This window comes from Lytechinus variegatus, chromosome 2 (genome assembly GCF_018143015.1).
Source record: "Lytechinus variegatus isolate NC3 chromosome 2, Lvar_3.0, whole genome shotgun sequence".
NCBI classification, from domain to species: domain Eukaryota; kingdom Metazoa; phylum Echinodermata; class Echinoidea; order Temnopleuroida; family Toxopneustidae; genus Lytechinus; species Lytechinus variegatus.
The window spans coordinates 37,257,004-37,284,160 of NC_054741.1; the positions used below are offsets into that span (position 1 = coordinate 37,257,004).

Genomic DNA, 27,157 nt, shown 5'->3' on the forward strand with positions numbered 1-27,157 from the left:
ATACTGACAATTAAGCCTGGTTTTACAGACTTTCTCATGAAATCAGTGTTTACTGCAACTACTGGAATTTCTCTTGACTAAGTTACTAGTATTAGATATTTTGAAGGCACTACCATAGTGCATGTTACATATTAAACACTTTTTAAATAATTTTAGCAACATTAGACTTTAGTTATAATTCAATATTTCATATCACATTTGCGCATAAAGGATACCACAACAATCGTGTATAGAGTACCGAAGTGTGCCGTCATTAATTTTCACTTTTTGCATTTTAGCGTTTTATATACCATATTTTGGTAGAGCATGATGAAAAAAACCCAAACTTGGTGAGAATCGGTCCAGGGGGCCCATGACCTCATGAATACATAATGAGCCCCATTGAATTCAATGTATTATTGGTCTGGTTCTAAATAATAATACATTGACTTCAATGGGGCTAATTATGTATTCATGAGGTCATATCTCAGGCCCCCATGGACTGATTCTCACCAAATTTTGAAAGTTAGGGTTTTTCATCATACTCTACCAGAATATGGTATCAAAAATGCTGAAGTTTTTTGTGACATCATCACTTTGGTACTCTATAATCCAAGTACCTGTATAAATGAATGCAACCCAAATGCAACTGAACTCCAAAACTTAGATCATATTTAGCAACTGGCAACAAGAATGGGATTAGATCATGACATCTTTGGCAATAAAAAGATGGGAAGATTGTAGTGTCGTTAGACTTCATCACTTTAATGTTTTAAGCCACTTTTGCACATGAACAATAAATTATTCTGTCAGGACCAGCAACCCTCTCCTACTACATACAGCGACCCTCTTACTTGATTGGGATTAGTATGAATGAGATTATGAACAATTACCTTTATCATTAACTTTTCAGTTTTATGTCTTTTTGCGATCCTTTTATGACCTTCGTTCTATGACTAGCGATTTTAACAATCAATGAGACACTGATCATCATGGTTATTTATGACAGGGCTGCCAATAAATTTGTTGAGAGTGAGGAGCGAAACTCGATCGAGGCCAATTATATAGGAGTCAAATGAGTGAGATCAATAGAAATCCATACAAGTTTGAAAGCAAATTGTAGAGTGGTGAATTGAATGCCAGGAATGAGTGAGAGTTGACAGCCCTGTTATGAATAGCAACCTTCAGACTTCATCTTGCATGATGAATATTGGACCTATTTATTATGACTGAGCTCCGGTCTGGAGAACTAGTATACCCCGAGTATACCCAACAAATCTAGCAACTTGCGTACAGTGAATGAAACGACTGTCCCATTAGACTACCACCGTGCGGTGAACGTTTACCGAACGACCACAGCTACTGAGCTAGCTAGCTAGGGCTCCGGCGCTGGATGTGGCCGGCGCGGGACGTGGCCGGCGTGGAGCGAGCGCTGGCGATGGCCGTTTAGCAGCATAGCAGACGGGGTTTGCAGAACTCGGGATTCGAAATAGCTGATGAAAAGGTACACGACATTTCTACCCATCTAACACAGAGATGGCAGCGCCCGTTCCTAAGTTTTGGAAACCAGGTGAGGAGAAAACTGAGCTACCGTACCGTACGGTATGCTTATTATTTTTTTTATTTTGTATTATTTTAATAGAAGACGAAGCAAAACTAAAAAGCCTAGAAAATGGCCAGCGGACCAAGTCAGGGCAAGGGGGCTCCGCCGCTGTGCCCCGGCGGTCGGCTTGGAGGAGCCGCCTGCCTCGCCCTCTGGAATAGACAGCTGGCAGCCGGCTGTTCTGAGGTCAGGAGTTTTTTAAACATTTTTTTAAAATTTCTCGTATACAGGTGGCTCTTGATCGTGCAGCCGCCATGCAGGCATTAGTACTATAGCATGATTAGGGCTAGACCAAAAGCTTCGGTCTGTGTTATGTTGGTTGTTCAGCTGAACTTCGTTGGCTTCACTCACCAAATACATAGACCGAAGTTTAACCGTCGTCTGTACGGGGGATCAATGGCCACGGCTAATTTCTCGTTTTTCTCCTCAATACCGTGATATTTTACACAAACAGTGCATTCATATGCACCTTTAGGTGATAATGTTTAAGTAACGACAGTTTCTTACTCTAAATTCCCGCTTTGAAACTGGCATTCAGAGGATTGTCTCTAAAAGTTGACACTTGCGACTCGAGTGGGCAGCCATCTTGGTAATGAATTATTCATGAAAAAGTGGCCGACGAAAGTTAGACTCCGCCCCATGACCTTTACGTCACACATATAGCTTGGCGAGCGCGAGGAAACGTTGAAAAGGAAAAGAATATTAATATTCATAAGCCTGACGTAAAAGAGATGATCTGATTGGCCAACGGTTTCGATAAGCAGTTGACCCGGAAGTTCATCCCACCTCATATGTTTGTGTACAATATCGACTTCGGAGGAACGAGTGAATTGGGAGCTACACGACAGCCGAGGAAAGTCACTGTTTTTGTTCCTTTCGAATTGATGTTTTACCACTTTAATGCCAATTAATGCCAAGAGGAATTAACAAGCTGCATTTTGGTAAGTTTCTTTTTATATATCGTTGTGAAATAAATAAATTATTCGATGAGCCCCGCCGGGGGGATTTTGCGTTGTACCTCCCCTAATGGCGGGGACACGCTAGCGAGCCGTCTGTGGACGAGGAGAAATTAAAAAATAAAAAAATGTTAAAAAACTCCTCGAAACAGACGGCTGCCAGCTGTCTAGATTAGGGCCAGCCAGCGCCAGGGGGTAAACAAACTTACAAAGCAAAATCCCCGACGACGGGGCTCATCGATTTTTGTCTTTTTTTTTATAGAACTTTATTTCATAAAAATTTTGTTCACAAAAAATATTCACAATTTATACAAAACCAATTCAAGAAATAGTTGCCACCTGCACCTTGACGGCAAGATCGTAAACTATGAAATCATTGACGAAAATGTGAAGTAGGTCAAGCCAGTGACTGTATGCGAAGTATGCATGGACAGTCCGACTCCGACACGCGAAGTTTGGACTCACTGCCATAATAAATAAACTTGACCAAAATAAAGATTATTATTCTGTTTTGGCCTGAAATGCACCAAAACGGGAAAAAAAATTAAAAAGGACAAAAACGGTTAAAAATCCCAACTCTGGCGTATCGAAGAGTTAGGGGTGATATGATTGAAACATATAAACACTTTAATAGTTATGATTAATGTACAAAACTTAATCTAGAAGAAAAATATAGTGAACATACCAGGGGTCACAGTAAAAAATTGTTCATACCAAGGACAAAGACCCAAAAATATAGGAATTCTTTTTATGTTAGAATACGTAAGACATGGAACAGCCTAAATAATGATGTTGTCACTGCCCCAAGTGTGCACAGTTTTGAAGCTGTCCTGGATAGATGCTAGAAAAATGAGCCAATAAAATATGACTACGAAAGCCCTGTTCCCGGAAGTGAGCCAGCCATCTTGAGGAGGAAAAACCTAGAACTGAATACAGAGGCATAACATGCCTACATTCAGAAACTTCCCTAGGTATCCCTAGGTAAAAACAATGACTTACTTCGGTCGCCGTGCAACTCGTACTTCCCTGCCCCTGGTTTATCCCACTCATTCTAAGAACAAGGTTATGATATAATCTTGTTCTCTGTTATTCCTCCCAGTTTGGTGAAATAAGGTTGGCAATGTTTGGCTTACTTTCTCTTTTTCTTTGGGACAAATGCTTGATTTTTTGACAATGTCAGGTTCCATTACAGCTATTCATCATATAACTTGGCTAGACGTAAGTAAATTTGAGTCTATAAAATAAACTATTTTTTCTTAATTAAAAGTAGAGATTGAAAAGCTTCAATTGTCTTGCCAGTTGCCATATTACTTTCCACCAATAGAGGGCGTACCCAAAAATATGCCCAGAATTCAAGTTTTTAAGCGCTCTGGAGAATACAAAAATTACCCCCAAGTTACTAATGAAAAATAAATTGCAACTGTATGGAAATTATTATTTTTGGTCACAAAAGTGATTTTTAAATGATTTTTTAAATTGTGTGTTGTGTGCAGCATTGGCATGCCATAGTCCTACCTGTAGATTCCCCACAGGAAGGATGGTAATGAACCCTGATGGGTTTATCCGAACTTAATACATAAACATATGGCGAGTGCCAGTGAGTCCCTGTAACGTTAAAGATCGAGATAGAAGTTAGGTCTCTGTAAATAATTGGGGAGTGGAGCCAACAGAGTTCAGCGGAACAACCAATATAACAGAGACCGAAGCTCTTGGTCTATGATGGTGGGCCCCAAGTCTGCACACCTAACAATTTGATTTAAGATTTAACATGAATTTCTTATTTCACAAAATATTTCAGTTAATAATGTTCCTTATATTACTATAAGAAAGTCACATTTCTCATTGAAAAATGAAGGATTTTCTTGAAAAAACCTCGGGTAGTCATTTTCAGATTGAAAAAAAAATGGTACCCCATGTCTGCGCACTCATTCACTTTGCACACAATTCGGGGATTTTGATGAGAAAGGCTACATTTTGAGGCCGTCACATGAAATGCCCTAAATTCATTATTTTTCCACTATTTTGAGTCAGATTTTTATGAATACCTGTCTATGTATTCCATGTGTAAAGTCTGTGTTCGTTGCGTATCTTCTTTTACTAGAATCTCGCAGATACGCGTGTGCGCAGACAAGGGGGACTGCGCAGACTTGGGGGAACTTGTCATACCTCTGGAATAGTCCCAAACTTGCCTAAGAGTAATACTAAGTCAAGAATAAGGCCTGAGACTCCCACATATACAGATATAGATACTGGTAATGCCGACTAATGGTGGAGGGCGACTGACGCTTAACTGCAGCGTCTATGGAAAAAAGGGTGCACTAGTGCATCCCCGATTAGGCCTGATGTTACTGCTAGCCTAATTCCCCCTTTTAATGGGCGAAAAGGGGCACAATAATAAAAGAAAAAATGATAGTGAATATAATCCCCTGACCACCTTTCTGGAATATATGCTGGAAAATACAATTTTTTTATGACAAACATTCAGCTGACACTGACCATACGAACGTGATTGGCTGGCGCGTTCGAATGCTCGGTTGCATTACAATCATGACAGAGAACGATCGAAAAAGAATCAGATCCTGAATGTTTGTCATAAAAATTTGGTATTTTCCAGCCTATATTCCGGAAAGGTAAGCTGATTACTATTTTCTCTTTATTATTGCACCCCTTTTAATCATAGATGTTGTAGTTAAACATCAGCGGAGCATATCCCTGATATTTATCGGTGTAGGCTATGCCTAGCCTGGCCTAGTCTGCAGGCACAGACCCTGATTAAAACTTTGATCAGCAAGTGTGTCTCCATGCTGTGAGAGGGCCTTCAGTACATAAGGCATGAGTAGGCTGCAGTTCAGACCCTTTACTTGAGTGAAGGGTTGCACAGCAGACTAAGCCTGGCCTTGGTTTCTGTTTATTTTGCTTAATGTTCACTTAATGGTTACTGTGACAATGATGCACTCTATAGGCAAAGGAAAATGAGTGTGGAATATTGTGTTTAGAAAGTAAATCTACCTTGTCGATAAAGTTTGTTAGAAAGAAAAATTGAGAAAAATATTGTTGAATGTTTGAGAAAATCCATCTAAGAGTAATGACAGAATTATGATTTTTTTTAAAGACTTTGTTTATGTGAGACCTGTATCAGACAAGCTCCTCCAAGACCTCCAATGTTGTGATCATGTGGCATTAATTCCCAAAATGCAATTACATTAAAAAAAATGAAAGTGATTTTCTTTGTTGGTGATCATTAGACACATTTCATAGAGTTTCATTTCATCAAGTTTCATTTCATTCTCCTTTCTAGTATAAGAAAAATATCTTTATTCATCATTTATGTTTTGTTAAAAAAATTTGATTTATGTTTGGAATTTGGCCCTATATGGGGGAGCTGCTTGCATGTGATGTCACATATCATTTGGAAGCGTTGAAAATCCATAGCTCTTCTTTGATGTACTTTTTTATCAAACTAATATCTTCCTCTAATTTTATCTTCCTCTAAAGTTATTGTAAGGGTGATCTTACCCTTTATTAGAAAATGCTATTGAAACTGTGTTGCTAACTGTCAGTTGTACATTTACCGTTCATTTTTATACAGGAACTGCTGCTCCCGGGGAAGGCTTGAAAGAGGAGAGATCTGGCAGTGGGAGTGGGGAGGGAGAGACTCAGTGTGTCGTATTCAACCAGTATGTATCTCTCTCAATAGAACAACAGAGACAGAGACTGCCAGTATTTAAGGTGAGCAATGCTACCCTCCATGGAAAAAATATACACAGGGGCTCAGGGCAACACTCAAAATGCTATTTCGGGCTCTGGAAACTAAAAGAGCAGCCCTGTAAAAATCCCTATTAAAGTTTATCCAGTGTTGCAGATTCGGGTAGGACGATATGAAAAATACCCCCCCCCCAAAAAAAAAAAAAGGTAAATAAATAAAATAAAAAATAAAAATGAAAATAAATAATAAATTTTAATTGGAGGAAAAGGAGAGGGGGCAGTGAGTGACTGCCAAAATTTTGAAGTGATATAGATTATTAGGGAAGTTGGGAGTCAGTTCTTCTATGTTTTACTTTTGAGAAAGGTACCTTCCTTCTACCAAAAGCAAAACTGAACTATCTCTAGACGGGCACACTTTTCAATTGTATGATTTTCTTTCCCTGTACAGCATCGGAACCATATCCTGTACCTGCTAGAGAAGTACCAAACCTTGGTTGTTGTAGGTGAGACAGGAAGCGGAAAGAGCACCCAGATACCACAGTATCTTGTAGAAGCAGGTTGGGGAGCCGAAGGTCATGTCATAGGGGTCACTCAACCAAGGAGAGTTGCTGCTGTTACAGTAAGTGGAGTTTGAAAATATGTTCATTTCAAATGCCATGTTTTGGAGATGATTATGTACTCATATAAAGCGAACACTCATCAAATTTCAACATTTCTACTTTGTTTGAATTATAGTCACCATTATCATCATTCGGGGGGGGGGGGGGGGGGGGGGGGCAGATCTCTTTGACCATGAGTATAGGAACCTGGATGGTTGTGTATTAAAATATTCATATAATGATTTATATAATTTCCTGTTCAATTATTTGATTTGGTAGATTGGATGATGGATCCATGCTTTTTTTCTTATTAATATGTATATGTGTGCTTATTTTCTTTTCAATATTGGATATCATGAATTTATCTGCTTATATTAATAGGTTTTTTGTCTCACCTGCATAGCAGAGTGAGACTATAGGCGGCGCTTTTCTGACGGCAACGGCGGCGGCGGCGTCAACATCAAATCTTAACCTAAGGTTAAGTTTTTGAAATGACATCATAACTTAGAAAGTATATGGACCTAGTTCATGAAACTTGGCCATAAGGTTGATCGAGTATTACTTAGCATCCTATCAGAGTTTCATGTCACATGACCAAGGTCAAAGGTCATTTAGGGTCATAAACTTAGACCATGTTGGGGGAATCAACATCAAAATCTTAACCCGAGGTTAAGTTTTTGATGTTGGGGGAATCAACATCAAAATCTTAACCTGAGGTTAAGTTTTTGAAATGTCATCATAACTTAGAAAATATATGGACCTAGTTCATTAAACTTGGACATAAGGTTAATAAAGTATCACCAAACATCCTGCATGAGTTTCACGTCACATGACCAAGGTCAAAGGTCATTTAGGGTCAATGAACTTTGGCCAATTTGGGGGTATCTGTTGAATTACAATAAAAACTTTAAAAGTTTTTGGATCTGATTCATGAAACTTGGACATAATAGTAATCAAGTATCACTGAACATCCTGTGCAAGTTTCAGGTCACATGATCAAGGTCAAAGGTCATTCAGGGTCAATGAACTTTGGCCGAATTGGGGGTATTTGTTGAATTACCATCATAACTTTGAAAGTATGTTGGTCTAGTTAATAAAACTTGGACATAAGAGTAATCAAGTATCACTGAACATCCTGTGCGCATTTTAGGTCACATGACCAAGGTCAAAGGTCAATGAACTTTGGCCATAATGGGGGTATCTGTTGAATTACCATCATAACTTTGCAAGTTTATTGATCTGACTTTTGAAACTTGGACATAAGAGTAATCAAGTATCACTAAATATCCTGTGCAAGTTTCAGGTCACATGATCAAGGTCAAAGGTCATGTGAGGTCAATGAATTTTGGCCACATTGGGGGTATTTGTTGAATTACCATCCTATCTCTGTAAGTGTATTGGTCTAGTTCATAAAACGTGGAAATAAGAGTAACCAAGTATCACTGAACATCTTGTGCGAGTTATAGTAGTTTTCAAAGTCAGCTCTGCTGCTATGTTGAATCGCGTGATGCAGGTGAGATGGCCAGAGGCATTCCACTTGTTTATCTTTGATTCAAATTTTCAATTTTTATTAAAGAAACTGTGAAGTTATATGAAATAATAGTACAGAATTTAATAGACATCATTCTCATTTGTATATTGTCTTGAAAATAGAGCATATCTTTAATGTTTAAACATGATTCATCATTCCCTCTGACAGAGTCCTATCTGACATACTTTTGTTTTCATCTGACTGGCAGGTAGCCCAGAGAGTTGCAGAAGAGAGAGGGGCCATTGTTGGCCATGAGGTTGGGTATGCCATTCGCTTTGAAGATTGTACCGATCCACAGTCCACCAAGATCAAGGTAAGGGTGACCTATGACGTTCTTGTCTTGTAATAATAATAATAGCCAATTTTTATTTTGCGCTTTTCCCAGAATGGCTCAAAGCGCTTTACAGTATATTATTACCCTGGTCATTGGATTCATTTCAATTCCGCACGAAAAGTGCACAATTTCGACTCCCGTGGGAGCATTCCTTGCATTCATCACAGCCTCATTATGGCGCTGGCAAATTCAAACATACAATATCTTTGGCATCCTACCGGGTACCCATTTAGCACCTGGGTTGAGAGTGGCAAAGTGTAGATTAATGCCTTGCCAATGGACGCTAGACCGCGGTGTGATTTTAACACACGACCCTCTGTTTACAAGGCGAGAGTCAGAACCACTACACCACAGCTCTTCTAGGCTTGTTTTATTTGTTTCACTATGTAAGCCAACATTCACATGGATAAAACTATAAAAAAAAGAGATAATGTTACATTTGCAGGAATGGGGAACAGAGTGCGTAAACAAATTTATTTTCAAAGTGCAGAGTTCCTTGACTAACATAGTAGATCTGTGATTGGTTTTAGTAAACCATGGCTTGAATTATTCATAGTAACTGAAACAAGAAGTAATAAAATATAAATTAATGCCCTTGCAGCATACTAATTACATTTTGAGAAAAGTGAAGACATTATCATGCACCTCAAGATAGGTACTGCACATCGATGATGATGTCCTTATACGTCTAGTAATAAGCATGTTTGATGGTATATTTTGAGAAAAAAAAAATTCAAGCTTCTATGCCTGGTCTCTGTAGAAAGATATGATCAGCTCAAAATAATCTGTAAAACCCATCATCCCATATTCATGAAGATGGGTCAAATTTAACACATGAGTCAACTTCAACCCATCAATACTGAGGTGTCAAATTTTCATTTCACAAAGAGTGGGTTAAGTTCATCAGATGTTGTGCTAAATAATGCATTCAGACTTGCTTTAGCAAATGATGTCAAATGACGACTCTCCTATTTTCCTGAATCTGGGCAATCCATTGGGAATAAAGTGACCACATTTTGTTGTATTGCTCAATGACTTTGGGTGCTAAGCCCAAAGACTTTTACAAATTACCAGAAGAATCGGAAGAAGATTGTAAAGTCTGCATTCACTTAGTGCTTTAGCTCGTTTCCTTCAACTCGGTTCGAACCCGGCTCGTAAATCTTATCAGAATCATAGCTCGACCCGGAGAGGCCCGGTAACCCGGTCCGGCTAAAATTGATTTATGTCCATGCAAAAGTACAAAGTTTTGACCTACTTGACCTTGTTCTCAAAAGACGATACAAACCCCCAAAATATTTAATTCACTGTTTATATCATCCAGTAGTAATGTAGAGAGGGGATGGAGACGATACAAGGCCAAATTCGTCACATGCTTATCACCAGTGCAGCGGTCAACAGCACAGTCTGTGCACCGCTAGTGATTTACTACGAAACATGTGCTTTGAGATGATTTTTTTTGTGTGTGTGTGAAATCAAGAGGCAGACTACAAACCACATTGTTTATTATGTTATCATTCTGGTGACCCAATTTTCAAACAGGCTCTCACAGTTTCTGTCTATCATAGGGCAGATTTTTTTCGGAGGGGTGGAGGTGGCAGAAAGAGTTAATTTCTGAGCGTATTTCATTCTTCATATTTGCTTTGAAGCAATAGAATATTTTACTCAAACTATTTTTTGTGTATGATTTATTTTTATCTGTCTTATTCTAGCCTTCAGCTACCAGTAATAATATTTTTAATAAAAATATTTTTAATAAAAAAAATGAATCAAAATACATTTTTATTTCATATTAAACTTTGACAATCGGACCAATACCATCCTACCCCCATATCCATTTAGTCATCTCTCATGTTTTTTTGTTTTTGTTTTTTTTGCTCTTGTACACATACCCCCCCCCCCTTCTCTCTCTCTCCTGGTAACGGCACCCTCCTCTTCTCGTCCGTCTCGTCCACCCTCTTTAATGTATCCTTTAAATGGGAATTAAATTGTTTTGCACCCACTCCCAGCTGAGCTATTATTTTCGGATCACCGACTTTGTGGAAAATGTCAACACGACAGGGTTTGGGGGGGGGAGGGCTTTTATGGTTAGCAGAAAAAAACTGGTATAAAAGATATCTCAATAAACCGGACAGATTATTTTACCAAAAAAGAGAGAAATATTCTGCATGTCATCACAGTCATAATATCAAAAGGAAAACTTCTTGAGTTATGACCATGCCTAATGGACCAACTGGCCTTTACTTGTAAACAAATTGGACATTCTCACCCAGTGAAACCATTACTCTCAGCCAATCACATGACCAGTCAGACGATATCACATGGCAGGTACTGTACATGTGCGCCGTTAGCCGGCTAGCTATATCATCTCGATCCCTCACACACAAGGCCATAACTCAGACAGGAGGTCCGATCATGATGGGGAAAAAATGAAAATAAGGTTGGGATGGTTGGCCTTTGACCTGTCCCCTCGACCATCACACTAGGTGGATGGATTGCTTGTTAAAAATAGTTTCACTACTTTTATTGCGGTGACAAATGACACCTCAAATATTATCAAACAATCCGGGTTTATTTTCCGGGTTCGAGGGATTCAAAGTGAAACCCGACCCGTAAAGCTCCGAGCCGGTCAATGCCAACTCGGCGGGATTCAGCCCGGTAAACAATCCGAGCTACAGCACTACTGCATTCACTCTGTCCATTTTCATTGCATCAATATTTTTTTGTCATTACCCAAAAATATTTTGTTTTAAATACAAATTGGCACATTTATTACATCTGAAGATATTCTTTTTCAATCACTATTTTTTTCTGATACATATGCTGGAAAGGGACGAAATGTGCCAATGAAAGAAAAGCTATGTTGCCAATTTGAAGAAAAAGAATTGTTAAATAAGGTCGAAAATAATTCATCATCCTGTGAATGAGTTTAAAGGGAGGTCAAATACGCTTTTTTTTTGCATTCATTTGTGGATAGTTTATGACAGATGGGTACCTGCTGAGAGAAATGATGAGAGATCCCCTCTTAAAGAGATACAGGTAAGAACAATTCGTCAATTCATTCATTCATTTTTTTGGGGGGATGCAATGATCAGAATATCTTTCAATCATGGCCCAATTTTGGCTCGTTACCCACTCGAGGAGTCCAAATTGCATCTGTTTGCTCTTTGTCACTTTATAATGCAAGACTCTCTTGGAAGTGATAACTTTTATAAATAAAATACCACGTTAAATATCATGCATGCGTTGTCACTAAACTTGATTCTAAGCCAAACTTAACTCTTTGTGAAATGCTTCCCAAAACTAAATTTCATCTTGAATTTGCTTTCATTTCCCGATCGCCATCACTGTATGCACAGTGTGTTGATGCTTGATGAAGCCCACGAGAGGACCCTTTTCACAGACATCATTGTCGGGCTGCTGAAGAAGATCCAGAGGAAGAGACCTGAACTCAGAATCATCATTGCCTCGGCTACCCTCGATGCAGAAGCGTTCAGGGACTTCTTCAATAACAATACCAGCAAGGATAAGATGTAAGTCTAAAAGCCACCGCACACCTAACAATATGGTCTTTGATCCGTTTTTTTTTTGGAGCAAATTGCATTATTGCTTATTTACTGAAACTATGAATGAGTAGAATATTTTATTTGAGGTCATGGGTGTCAATCCGCTCGTGCTTTCTATTCATTAGGGGGGATGGCACTTTGTATTATTATGTAATACCCCCCATGAATAGAACTTTCTGCAGATCGACACCATTGTTTGAGGTTCAAATTAACTCTAAATAATATTAGAATTTTGTATACTTGCAACCCTTCATTGTGGAGTGAAGGTCAAATTGGTTTGAAATCATAGCCAATTTTTCAATTGCTGTGTCGTCCATAAATTTAGATATTGAATTTGATATTGGTCTAATAGGAGGAAAGCATGCATCTCTCCCAAAGACTGGATCTATTTAGGCATAGACAACTACAGCTAGGAACTGGTACAGATACATTCTCTTTTGTTACATAAAAAAAAGAAAATGCTAATTTGTTCAATCAGACACTAATTGTTGTTAGTTAGAACAGGGTTCCCAGCCCATCAGGGAAAATCATTTTACTTGTTTCCAGTCAGGGAAAAATCAGGGAATTTTGATTGGCCCAAAAGTCGAAAGCACGGAAGTCAGTCAGACTCTGTTATATTTTGCTGCATATCAAAGTGGCTTCTTTAACATAGTGTGTTTTGATTTAATGATATGTATTAGGATTGCCTTGAATCAACCTCTTTCTGTATAAGGTGAAGAAACGATGGCTGTATGGGGAGAAGGGAGGTCATTACATGCCTGTGTAATAGTACTAATTAGTTTTACATAATTGTTTTTATACTGAAAAATGTAATTCATTGCAACAACTTAAAAAACATGCGAAAATTGGAATGGGTTTATATAATTATCACTGGGAATTTTTAAACTTTATCATGGAAAATCACAGATTTTTTTTTCTTGAAAAGCTGGGAACCCTGTAGAAAGTGTGTGATTTCTTAAATATACAATAGGGTCTTGGCCATAATGGGAGAAGAGGGGTGCTATTCATAATTGATTAAGAGGGTAGTTGAAAAGTTAAAAAAAAAGAAAAAGAACATCTCAAACTTATTCAAAATGATTATCTTAATGTATGTGATAATTATACCAATGGCTTTGATTTTGATTGATGAGATATTGGAAGAAATATTTTAAAGAATCATCATTATTCTTTATTCCTCGCCCTCCTGGATTTTCCATCTTGTTTGCTCTCTGCTTGTATTTTGAAGGGAGGATACTGCAACTGTTCTCACTGTCGAAGGAAGAACTTACCCAGTCGACATACTCTACTCCACAAGGTTAGTTTGAGTGTCTTGGCCTTGTGGTTCCAAGTCTAACCTTTCAATTAGAAGGGTTTTGGGTTCGAATCCCAAGTATGGCATTATTTCTTTTAGCAAGAAATAATCCACATTGTGATAGTGTATTCCCCGTGAAAGTTCAAGATTTTTTGCGGAATAAGAAAGGCATTTATGATTCATTTTACAGCTATCCCACCCCCCCCCCCAAAAAAAATAACAAAATACAATAACAGAAAACACAATGCATGTATGACTGCATAAGACTACCAACTTAACAGGGACACTCATAAATTACAGGAGACTTGTCTGCTGATTTTTTAGAACTTCCAGCAGTTTGGGATTTTGTAAAGCACAGGACAGAGTGTATAATTTTGACTTATTTTTTTTTTCATTACCAGTCCTGTCCCAGACTACCTGAAGGCCATGGTCGAGACCATCATGAAGATTCATAAATCAGAACCAACTGGTGACATCCTTGCTTTCCTTCCGGGTCAGGACGAGGTTGAGAATGTCCTTAGAATGGTCATGTAAGTCACAAGATATCCTCATTACTTATATTCATATAACAAGGATTTTGCTTTCTAATTTTATGATCCAATTCGTTTAAAAATTAATTTTTACCCTCTGGTAAATGGTTGTTTAATCATTGGCCTGTGCAGTACTTATAGGTAACTTTGCCTGATTCAAATATTTTAGGACCTTGGAAATCTATTTGACTTGTTTTAAAAGAAGTATTTAACATGTTTTACATAATCTGGTCTTAAATAATTGCTACGAATTTTTCACTTGTGAAAGTTTGTATTCTGCAAGTTTACTTCTACTAAGTTTCTGATTTAGATTTATTCTGTAATCCTTAATACCCAAACAGAGATCAAATCCGAGGACTACGAGACAGCTCCATGAAGATGATGGCGCTGCCTATGTATGGCAGTCTCCCTGCCAAGGATCAGATGAGAGTCTTCGAACGTGTTGGCAAAAACACCAGGAAGGTTGTCATAGCAACCAACATCGCAGAAACATCCATCACTATCAATGGGATTGCGTATGGTATGGAATTAATGCTAGTTGTAACAATCTCAAAATGTGATCAAGCAGAATACAGTAAAATGACCACCCAAGTGTCTGCATGTATGAATAAAATATATGTGACTAATAATTTTGGTGTGAAATGTGCCAAATAACCATGGCATTTCAACCAAATGTTGGGTCTTTTTTGAGCAATGATTATATACAGTCCCACATGTGCTTATCCGTGTTGACAATCTTCAGTGTGCTTGGCTTTCAGCGTGGATTTCATGATTTCACAAAGTCAGGTTTATTTTCATGTGCCGGATCTAGATCCATGATGGTATGGTGGTAATTAGCCTTGATTGTAAAGACTTTCTCATGGAATCCTGTACTTTATTCATTTAGCTTAATAGGTTTATGAATCATTTCAACTAGTGTCAGATTATATCAATGTAGGGGATTCCAATGTGTTACAGCATAAATCAGTTATGATGATGCCTTTCCACAATATAATTTGTGGCATGTTCGTCCAGTTTTACGATTATCCAATTGTACTTGTGGAGGTGCTGTGGCTTGGTGGATAAGTCTCCAGACTTTGAACCACAAGGTCTAGAGTTCAAATCCAACCGTGGCCCCCTCACTTCCTTTGGTAAGATGATTATCTACGTTTGCCTCTCTCAACACAGGGGTAGTAAATGTGTACTTCCTGGTGGGTGTTTCATAAAGCTCTTTGTAAGATAAGAGCAACTTTAAGAATGACTGGTGATCGTTTCTTGTGTAGATGGTATATTAATTGGTGATGGTTTAGTGCGTAAAAAGGATCACCGGTCATTATTAAAGTTGCTCTTAACTTACGAACATCTTTATGAAATGGCCCCCAGGAGTGATAAAGCGATCTACCTGGGTTGCCATGCTAAAGCCGGGGTAATAGTATGCAGTGCTTTATAGTAAATGTTGCATATTATTACTATTTTTGTTTAATTAAAAAAAAAAAATTGTCACTCGTACTCCAGTTATTGACGGTGGTTTCGTCAGGATCAAGGCATTCAATGCCAAGAATGGTGTAGAGGGTCTTGTCACCGTTCCTGTGTCGCAGGCATCGGCCCAACAGAGGGCTGGCAGGGCTGGGCGTGTCAGATCGGGGAAGGCCTATAGACTCTACACGGAAGAAGACTTCAAGAAACTACCCAAGACAACCGTGCCAGAAATGCAGAGGTATGCCTTGTAAAAAATAAGCGAGAAGAGAATACTAGGGCCCGTATTCTGAACTCAGGTTTAACTTAAACTCAGGTTTAAAGTTGTGGTTTAAGTATGGGAAGCCAATTGTTACATAAATCACTAACAGTCGAGATATCATATTTCAGCTCATTTGGTTCTCAAATCATTCATAATTGTCTACAAAGTATATATAGATTATTGTCTTCACCATCGATGAATCAGGAAAGAGCACAGTAAACATAAGAAACGTACAACTTAAAAAAAATTGATACTTTTGGCTTCCCATACTAAAACCACAACTTTAGACCTAGTTTAAGTTAAACCTGACTTCAGAATATGGGCCTAGGGGAATAACTTTTTCTTTTGAGATGAGAAGGGTAAGTTTATAAAGTAATCAACTATGTTGTATTCTGGAAATTCTGGAAATAATGTAATCTGTGGTGCACATAGATGTTAAAATATAATTGTTAGAACAATTTCAAAATCAGGGAGGTAAAAACTACAACTTTTCTGGGGGTTGGTTAACATTTCCATCGACTTGATCAGTAGCTTTTTATTACCATTTTATACGATTTTATTTTTGTATATTTGTAAACCCGACTAGTTGGAGCTTCACAACAAAAAGCAGTTTCCTTTTAGTCATCCTCAGGCTCTAGTCAGTAGTGATTTCTTTCTCTTGTACATATCCGTATTGTCTTTTGCCTGGAAATAAAATGAATGAAAAAAATAAAGCTCAGAATGTATGGATTTTATCTTTGACTATTCTAGGAGCAACCTTGGTACGGCAATCCTCCAGTTGAAGTGTCTTGGGATTGACAACGTCCTGCGCTTCCCATTCCTCTCGCCTCCATCCTCCAAGGCCATGGTGAGAGGGCTGGAGCTGCTCTATGCCCTGGGTGGTCTCACTGACCATGCCAAGCTCTCCGAACCCCTAGGGGTCAGGATGGCCGAACTACCGGTCAATCCCATGTTGGCCAAGATGCTACTTGTATCGGGTGAGTTAATCCTCATCCAGTTATGTTTCGTCAAAGATTAGAACATTTCCCATGGCATTTACATAAAGTGCACTGTACTCTTAAATCATATTGTAAAAAATTTCCAAGTTACATGGACCAACCCATGACCTGACAATAATCATGTGGTATTATCTTCATGTCATGACTGGTGTTGTATGATCATGTGATGATTTAATGTTAAGGTCATGAGCCACTTTGAATGATATCATGACGTGATATTTCATCAGAGTTGGTTTCTTCATAGATTCACTCCCTGTGCCATGAATTTAGAAGTAATTTTTGAGAGCGAAATTCAGAATTCATTTGCATGCAAAGTGCAAGCACCAATTGTCTGGTGGCTTGTAAATTGATGCTTTCATATCAGATAAGGGAATAATTCTCTACGAAATTACTGTTTGATATTTCTATTCAGGGGAGTTTGGTTGCTCAGAAGAGATACTCACTGTTGCTGCAATGCTGCAAGTCAACAATGTATTCCAGTGTCCTGCCAACCAAAGAAATGCAGCTGTAAGTTCACTTCTTTTGAATGTCATTTCCAGGTCATATGAATATCAAGGTCATTATACATACATTGTTAAAGGGGAAGTTCAACCAGACATCGGGTTAGTTTCGATGAATTCCAAAAAGTGAAAGAAATATGTTAATGAAAGTTCGACTCAAATCCATTTTGGACTTGGTGTCCTTCATGATTTTACAATGCCATATGGGAAAATGCTCATAATATTCTTGTCAAATGTCATGAATAACAGAATTGTCAACGCGTCTTCCAGTTATGAATGTGCACATCAAACTGCTAACATTTGCTTTTGTTAATCACTTTAAACAGAATAATAATCACATGATATAGCTCTGGGATATTACAAAAATTTCATTTTAATACAATTTTTTTAAAGTGAACTGTTTTTTTAATTTTAATTTTTAGGAAAGAGCTAAAAGAAAGTTTGGAGTGAAGGAAGGAGATCACCTGACATTATTGAATGTCCATGAAGCATTCCTGAAGGTAAATATTAATAAAGGACTATATTTGAATGAAGATACTACAAGGGGAAGATTGGACACTTCGGCGATTTTTTTAAATGCTCCCAATCGCCCGAAAAATGCTCTTGGGGAAGGGTGCCCAACAACATTGAGTAAGTAAACAATGGCACATTGGCACGCAGCTGTGTATAAAACATATGGGGGGGGATGAGAAAGGGGATTTTGGAGAGGGCTCAAGTGTGGTGCATGGGAGTAATTTCACTTTTTATTACCCAGAAACCTCTGAAATATATTCATCTTTAATAAAAAAAAAAATTAAATGAACAAAATTTTAAAATGTAAAAATCGTCAATTCCTTCAACCCGTCACCATTTCTCTCATTTGTTTTGCACACAACCATCTCGCGATATGCAAAGGTAAAAAATGGTTGTTACTCAATGCTGTGGGGCACTCTTCCTGAGCGTTTCATTACGCGGTCTATGTACTGTCCGATCTTCCCCTTGTAGTATCTTTGGTTTGAATGACAACCCTTGAGCTAGAGGAACCAGGTCATCAATGACAGGATACCAGCTACTATTTTTAGCAGGACAATTTATGGTGGTCCAGAAAAATTTTGTTTATAGAATTCTTGCATTTCGAACTGCTGACATGCTTATGATACCGCAAGGAACCGAGTGGCCTCTATGTCAATTGTATGGGAGTAGAGGAATTAAGTAAACAATATTAAAGTCGCTAGGAGAATATTTAATTTCAGGTTGTAATTTTCTTGACATTTTTATTTTACGCCTCCAGCCATGGTAGCTGGTTCCTGGAGGCATTTTGTATGTCTATCACCTGTCCAGATATCTCACATGTTTTGTTTCTTGGGATATCTGACAAATTTTTTTTGACAAATCAACCTACAAGTTAGCTTTTGAATGCTTGTTGGAGTGGCTATGATTTGATTAGCTTTGCAGTTATCAGTGTAAAAGTGGTCATATACCTGAAAGTGCCATTTTATTGTTAAGATTACTAAAAGATAAATTTAAACTTAATTTAATTCGATTGGATTGGAGCCTGATTCTGCTCTTTTCATTTCAACTCAACTTAACTCGACTAAATTCAATTTAATTCAGTTCAAATCAATTCAATTCAGTTCAATGTTCAGTTCCATTCGATGTTTAGGTTATTTACAAGTCACTAGTGAATCTTTGATAGATTGTTCATAAATGTAGTTATACATAAACATGGTTGCAGAAACATATTGGTAATCGTGCATTTTCCAGTTGCTTCTAAAACGGGATGATTAATGCAGTCATGTAAGAAAATATACTCTTGGAAATATCAAATAGATATTTAGCTTTACCCTTTACTTCCTTTTCTCTTATACAACAGTACAAGAAGAACTCAAGATGGTGTCGAGAAAACTTCTTGAATTACAAAGGTATGTTTTAGTTTAACAGTCAACACAAAGATTTTTTTCTTTCAAGCATCCAAAAATTAAAAGAAAAAGTCATAACTTCAAAATCTGCGACAAGCCAAAATTGTATTCATTTGAAAAGAAATGTATTTTCATTTAACTTTTGAAAGTGGATACAAGAGAGAGAGAGAGATAGAGAAAAGAGGGGGGGGGGGTCACAGCATAATAGGGTATTCTCTGAACAATTTGCATCAAGGGGTGGGGGTTGCGACCCCCAAATAGATTTTAAGGTCAAGTTCCGGAATCTGTATTTCAAAGTATGTAATTATTGATTTAAAAACTGATGCAACATAGTAAATATATAATTGTGAACCTGTTTTATTCTTGCATCCAGCCCTCTGTAGAGTGGTTGTGGTCAGGGAACAACTGAAGAAACTCCTCAAGAAGTTCAAGGTCAAGATGGTGTCAAGCGAGGGCGATGCAGATACTGTACTCCGCTGCATTGTAGCTGGTTTCTTCCCCAACGTCGCTCATTACCACCCCAGCGGGGAGTACAAGACGATACGAGACGACTTTCCTCTTCACATCCATCCATCTTCTGTCTTGTACACTGAACCTCCTCCAACATGGTAAGATTAAGTTTTATATTGTCTTGGTCTACTTCTCATATTGTCAAACACCATCATGGCCCAACCCATTGGCCCAAATTCACAAAGGTGGTTTTGAAAACCCATGGTTGAGTCCATAGTTTATGCAGATTTCCTGTATAAATTACGCTTATTCTACCGCGTATGTTGAAAAATGTCCAATGCTGATGCGCGCTTTTGTCACAGTGCGCCAAATTGATGCCTGTTACCATGGTTAGATACGCTCTTTTATTCATGAGTCCACTGTTTTTATTCATGAGTCCACTCTTCAAACAGTGCAATCATGAATGAAATAGTGTATCTAACCATGGTAACAGGCGTCAATTTGGCGCACTGTGACAAAAGCGCTCATCAGAATTTGACATTTTTTATACATGCGCCAGATACACGCTAAATTAAGCGTAATTTACACAGGAAATCTGCATAAACCATGGACTCAACCGTGGGTTTTCAAAACCTCCTTTGTGAATTCGGGCCATTTGGTCTACTTTCAGTTTGGTCTAATTGCTGTTTGGTCTACATGACGTTAGTTGTAATACCCACTTGATCTGCTTATGTTATTTCCTTTTGTCAAATGAAAATTTGGTCCATGAATATTTCATCTTACCATATAGACTAATTGGTGTTCGGCTAAGTGGTTATTAAACAAAATGGTAAATGGGCTAAAAGGCAATGAGACCAAACGAATAATAGACCAACTGGTTGTAAAAAAAGTGTTATAAAACCATGTGTGACAAGACAAAAGCGATAAATGATATACAAAGATTAAAACCCATATCGAGTTTTGGTCAGTTTTCCATAAGAGCATGAATGTTTCATTGTTCGATTTATTATGAGATTATATGAATGTGTATGCCCAAATCAGTTATAATGTGAAGAACATGAAATAAAGAGTTGCTTTATTTGGTGAATTTCACAATTTTACATGAAAATCCTATTTTGATCAGGCACATGATTAAAGTGTAATATCTGAATTCTGTCTTTTGATATATATAACTACTTCCTAAGCATCGATTGGGGTGAAAATTTTGAGACATAATCTTTGTCTTAAGCTTTTTGTTACCCAATTACATAAGTTTTTTTTATTGGTGCTTAAAGGTGCAAGTAAAATTCACATTTTTGACACTTTACCTAAGTTCTATACTGGATTTAAGTATAAGTTTTAATTGTGGGAAATGTGAGAAACTTATTACCTTGAACTAAATTTCAATTTATTTATTATACATTTATTAATTTGTTTGTAGGGTGGTATATAACGAGGTTCTCCAGACCAGTAAAGACTACATGCGAGATGTAACAGTGGTAGAATCATCATGGCTGTATGAGTTAGCTCCCCACTTCTACCAATTTGGAACAGTGAGTTAAATTTTCTTCTCTTCATAATAACGTGAGGTCTAGTTAATATGCATATACTCTATTGCACGTAATACTTGGCATCAGGTTATTACTCTGAGTAGCCACAATATAGGCGAGAAAGTGGCAAAGGAATAAATCCTACCAGGTACTCATTCACATCACCTGGGTCAAGTGCAGCCAATGTAGATAAATTCCACACCTAAAGAAATTTACACCTGAAATAGGATTTGAACCCAATATGCTCCAACTGAAAGCCTAGAGTTGGAAAAACAACACCCCGACACCTTCACAAATATCGACTTGTATTATGTGACCATATGCATAATTGATTACATGGTATATATTGCGTGTCCTTTGAAAATGATCTGACCAATGCCTTGGAATTCAATTCAGATTTGAAGTATTTATTAGGCATACAATTTGGTAAATGTATCTCTATATTCAAGGTATATAGTTGATACTGTATTTGCAGTTTCAGATAATTATTCTTCTTGCTTTCAACACTTAGTATCAGCTTCAATAAGAAATTAACAAGTAATTTTTTTTTCTTTCCAATCCAGGACAATGAAATAGCTGCCAAACGCCAAAAGACTGAGAGGTGACACAGGGACAGCTAGTGCCTGAACTTAAGAAAAATCAAGACTTTTAAGAGGGATAATTCTATATGTGATGATTACGAGGGTGATTTCAAAGACTTTACCCTTGGAGAAAAGACTACTAAGATGTGATGTCACATTTGGCGCAAATACTCACTGCTGAATGATACGCGCCGTATAAGCTCAAACAACAACACAGGCATTCTTCCCAGTGGCAACGTATTGTACACATTGTTTGTCTAACATTGCAGTGGTTGCTTAGTATGTAAGCACAGATGCAAATCTGACACTATACAAATTACACCATGGCGAGAGTGAAGACTAAAACTCTGAACTTTCTGTCTGTGTAGAGGCAGCCACAGTACATGAGTGAATCTAGTCTCACTAGATCAGACTCTACATCATGCACTTTGTGGAAACAATAGGTCTGTGCCTAAAGACTAGTGGTTAAAGGTGATACAAGGCCATGGCTCTAAATCACTTATGTCTGGTGCAAGGATTTGTTACATGGAACCATCACTATGCCAAAGCAAGACTGCAAAGCCATCACTTTGGTACTCCAGTTATACCCGTCTGCATTAGTCCAGCTGCCAATAGGCCTTATGCATATGTCATAATCTGATAGCGCCCTCCTTTAGAGGACATAGTGATATACATAAACAGAGTGGCAAATGTAGATTGTCTTGCCGAATGTACCAGTAGTACTACTGTGGGATTTGAACCCTGAACCTTCCCTTGTTCACTGACCAAGAGCTTATCTGTGAACAAGGGAAGGTTCAATGTTTTCTTGCAGTAATTGCTTCTTGTCATTGTTTATTGTAGTTAAATGACACCTTTTTTCAGACAAAGGTAACCAGCAAACAGTGAATGCTAAAGCTTTTCTTAGAATATGCAGCCAAGGCTTCCACACAAAAAAGTGGCCAACCAGGTTAGTCACGGTTACTGTCAAGACCAAAGTAGCCAATTGGGCTTGTTACGGCTATTTTTCCAGAAAAAAAAAAGGTTGCCAATAACTTAATAAGGCCCTTTGAGGCTATTTTTGCAGACAAAAGTACCTAACATTGCTCGTGAAGACTTACATTGTTGTATTATTGAAGTTGTTTCTCCCCTATTGCTTTTAATAGTACTGAGGACGACAAATAAATTAACGTGAATACATTTCTCCTTGTATTGATTTTATTCATTGTAAACTCATAAAAATGTGAATATTGGAAGATAAAAACAAAAGTATGAGATTGAATTTGTATTGGTACATAAAAAACATTTTATTCCTTAGAAAATTTGGCTGAATGTGTAAGTTTGATTTTTCAAACCAGTGCAGCCAATGTTAAGTTTCATTTTTTCAGATTTTATTTATGTGGTGGAATGGAAAAATTCAAAGCTCCCCCAAACTTCAAAATTGCATTGTCATACATAGTTTGTATTACTTTCTGTCTAATTTCAAATCAGTGGATAGGCTATCAAATGGTTATTAAAAACCACACTCTCAAGGCAATCTATGTGCTTTGCTTGGTCAAGCCAATACTACATATTGCAATGATTGCATGGATGAAAAAAGCTCTTTCTTGTGAAAACTTGATTGACTATTGTAGTCTCTTAACAAGATGTATGCTGTATCTGGGACAAAACAAATGTTTAGCCCTAAGAATTCAGCAGTTATTAATACAGTCCCAGAAGAAGAGAACTCCAACATAGTGGACCTTTACTAAAATTGTTTGGTTTGACATTACATGCTTGGTATATTCTCAAATGGTCATTGATAAACAAAATGGGAGAATTTCTATAAACTTATATAATCAGAGCTGTTTCATCTTTTATACTTCAGAAACAAAAATTCATCATCCCTTAACCACTGGAAATAAGCTTTCAGTGTCAAACTTCCATTGGTTATCCGCTCAGGTATACAGGGCAAATGAAATAAATCAATCACTTGGAATTCATAAATAGTAAAACCAAACAAGGTTTAGTCAGGTTGTTCGCAGTTTTCAACCGAAACAGAATTAGTATCCGCATTGTCAACTCTGGGTAGCACTGAAAGATGGTTAAATGATTATCAGACTTTATTGTTTTAACCTCTCCATCTACATCTCTGAACATTGTAGCAGTGCAATGTCTCTTCATGACTCGAATGGAGCACCCATGTTCTGACCCACTTTTGGGATGATATAGGTCAGGCATTCTCTTGAAGATATAAGCTGTTCCTCTCATAAGTCCCTCATCCATCTGCCAGGAAGAATGAAACATGTGCCAGCACATCTGAAAAGAAATGAATGGACAAGCTATTTGTTAAAAGACAAAATTATTTTCATAAAGTGGACAATGGACACATTGTTGTGTCTAAATATGGTGACCCGACCGTCAAATGCTCCTGCAACAGTGGCTTTTATCTTTATATCTCAGAGCCATAGGATTAGAGTTAGGACTGTAATTTGGACTGAGTTTTTGGCTCAGATTAATCTAAAGATAAGTATTTATGTGTATTTAGTTTTGGAGGTTAGGTTTTATTTTTTACTTTAACCACTGGAGCAAATGTCATGGAACCCCAAATATACATATGGATTAAAAGGGGATAGCCAAAAACTTTGCTACAGTTCAGTAATGTCACCATTTATTGAAACATTCTAAATATACTATTTATTATGTAATATAAATTGATAATGTCTATGACATACTTTCCATTTTATATAGTCAAAAGTGAGTGATATACACGGTCCAATAAAAAAACCCTTGGCAATATACAATAGGGCTAAGTTTTACAACATTTTCTCCTGTCATTTTTTAATCATTAAGTGACAAGAGAAACCCCAAGAAAAATGAGTACTCAACATTATGCCTGGTATATATTTGTGCCCAAACTTAACCTTCAACAGAAGTCAACAAGACTATAATAAACATCTCAGACATAGTACAACTATATGTTTCTGAGATTGATAGTTTTTCCTTTGAAATAATAAAAGTGGTTTGTAATGAGCTTCCATGGGGAATGGATAATAATCTGCTGACACCAGCTTTGTAATACGTTTTATCCAGCTGAATTTATAAAGTTCATCCAATTATGATGTCCCCACAAATATAGACAATTCTGAGCCAGCCACTGCCATTGTTGAGCTAGAGAAAAATGAGATGACGACTTTACGAAATGTATATGAGGGTGGATTACAGAGATTGCCATTGGTCAGACTCCTGATCGTGATAAAACTCAAATCCATTCTGGGTGATACACAACATCTGTTACAAGATGCACAACATTTATTAGGTAATACACTTTATAACTCACTCTCAAGAGATTCCTCTGTCTCTTTGTAGCCTCTGTTCCAATTCTTAGATAGATTTTGCATAAGCTCCTCATTTTCGTAGTCAACAGTTGCCAGGACTTGTCTTTGATTTTCATATCTTGTGGAAAATATTATCATGGAAAACACACCAAAATATCTATCAACAGCCCCCATTCTTAATTTCTTTTTTTTTTGGGGGGGGGGGGGGCAAAAAGACCTAATTATGACAGAGACATTGAATGTTGCCTGACCAAAGCATTGCTTACCAAATGCAACTGAATTTCCAGTCACAAATCTATTTAATGTATTGATTTCCCAATTCCCACGTTCCTTATGTGTTGGTTTTGGCGATCATGAGCAGAATGAAAAAAAATATTGAACACTATAAAAAAATTAAAAACCTTATAAATTCTAACGAGCAATAACAATACATAGTTATTTTAGGTGATTTCAAACTTTGCTATTTTAATGAAATTTCTCTCCAAATCACTTTTATTGTTGAGACTTATCATTTGAATTAAAGAATCTTGAGCTATTTCAGTCTTTTTAACTTGGTCCAGCAGCCTTCTCACGCTCTCTCAACCCCAACATCACACTTTTTAAACACACTCCCTATGCTTGAGGAGAAGACTTTTACTAGATAGTGACTACTTTGACAATATGATTTTTTTCACCAAATCCCATAATATTCAAATACTACATTAGGTTATCAGAATGATATTTCTAAAATAAATTTTTAATATTCTAAAAAAGTTACCCAATGCACTTTTCTCACTTTTCTTACAAAGCTTTTCTCACATGAAACTATTTTCACATTCTTGATATCTTGCCAAAGGATACAGGAAACTAAACAGGGAGTCCAGATCCTTCAGCCATTCCAGGATATCAGCAATAGACGGCCAGGTGGCTGTTCCTGTTGTAATCATGTCCAGTGGTAGATAGTCTGCATTCTTCTTGTAGACAGTCATACTGTTGATGTACTGTTGGTGCACTTTGGAATGGATGGCCTGAAGTTCATCTCTATAAAGTTAAAAAGAAATTTATGTCAATTTTGGTACTAAAAATATTCCTGCCCGCATACGATTATGAGATGATATCAAAGGTTTCTACTAACCTGATAAGTATGACTTATCAATCAGATTTGGGAAGTCCACAGAAGTGAAAACAAAAAATTATGCCTAACTTATTATGATGGGGGGACCTAAACAAGCTACGCACTTTGTTTACAAATGATATAAAATATGCCAATTGTAATATTTGAACAAATCATCTTTTACTAAATTGTGGCAAATATTTTAAAGATCATGCGCGATGTGTGGTGCATAGCTTTAGGACCCGCGTAGCTTTATGAACCCCTACAATACATACTCAGTTAATTGTAAATTAAATTTTCAGGTGGCAGTAATGCTGCCTGCTGCAGGAGACTAGTCTTTTTTTTCTCAAATTTATTTACTTAAAGTTTAAATAATAATTATTCATATTTAGATAATTCCCTTCAAGTTCTCATCACTCTAGTGGGCTCTAACTTAAGACTTACTAGTTTGTTTCTTATAGTATAATTACAATTGTAAGTTGTCTTTGTTGTAAGAAGATTGCTTTTTATTTTATAAGACTATTAGGTCAGGCTGAGTCTATTTAGTATTTTACTTCCATCATCATATTAATTCTGCTTCAGGTTATTACTACAAATTTGGGTGAATGGGTAAGAAATGAAAGAAACAGCTACTTACATTGCATTTCTAAGCTTCTCCATCAGAAGTTCCATTTCTTGAATCAGTTTGTATTGAACACCCTTGAGAATGTCTGGAAAACGTTTTACCAGCATGATATCTGGTGTTTGGGACTGAACACACCGTAGGGTGCAGTGATACTGCTCAATAACATTTTGTAGTGAATTTATGGATGACAAAGCTGCACTCGAAGTGACTTTCCAGGCGTCTCTGAGTGAATCAATGTTCTTTAGTGATTTTCGGAGTTGTTTGTGCATCAAATCGAGTATTTTGGACGAGTTTGAATTGGCCATCGCGTTTTTCGTCGTCGTCAGAATGCGTTACCGGTTCCCACTGATTGACATGTGCAAGAAATGCGAATCCACCTAAC

At 37.3% G+C, this 27,157-nt stretch overlaps 2 protein-coding genes across 2 annotated transcripts; one reads left to right on the forward strand and one right to left on the reverse strand.

The window, feature by feature from the left end:
* Positions 1 to 1,126: 1,126 nt before the first annotated feature.
* LOC121408014 (probable ATP-dependent RNA helicase DHX35) lies at positions 1,127 to 22,940 on the forward strand. The gene is made up of 17 exons (XM_041599313.1): positions 1,127 to 1,549; positions 6,128 to 6,267; positions 6,692 to 6,862; positions 8,582 to 8,686; positions 11,682 to 11,743; positions 12,064 to 12,237; positions 13,496 to 13,564; positions 13,963 to 14,091; positions 14,433 to 14,611; positions 15,586 to 15,787; positions 16,559 to 16,785; positions 17,219 to 17,313; positions 17,729 to 17,806; positions 19,159 to 19,207; positions 19,578 to 19,812; positions 21,075 to 21,186; positions 21,747 to 22,940. The coding sequence occupies exons 1-17, from the start codon at positions 1,516 to 1,518 to the stop codon at positions 21,786 to 21,788; spliced, it is 2,103 nt and encodes a 700-aa protein (XP_041455247.1). The 5' UTR covers positions 1,127 to 1,515; the 3' UTR covers positions 21,789 to 22,940.
* LOC121408015 (uncharacterized protein C1orf109-like) lies at positions 22,627 to 27,151 on the reverse strand. The gene is made up of 4 exons (XM_041599314.1): positions 26,788 to 27,151; positions 25,898 to 26,077; positions 25,060 to 25,175; positions 22,627 to 24,038 (listed from the first exon to the last, which is right to left on the reverse strand). The coding sequence occupies exons 1-4, from the start codon at positions 27,078 to 27,080 to the stop codon at positions 23,998 to 24,000; spliced, it is 630 nt and encodes a 209-aa protein (XP_041455248.1). The 5' UTR covers positions 27,081 to 27,151; the 3' UTR covers positions 22,627 to 23,997.
* Positions 27,152 to 27,157: the final 6 nt, after the last annotated feature.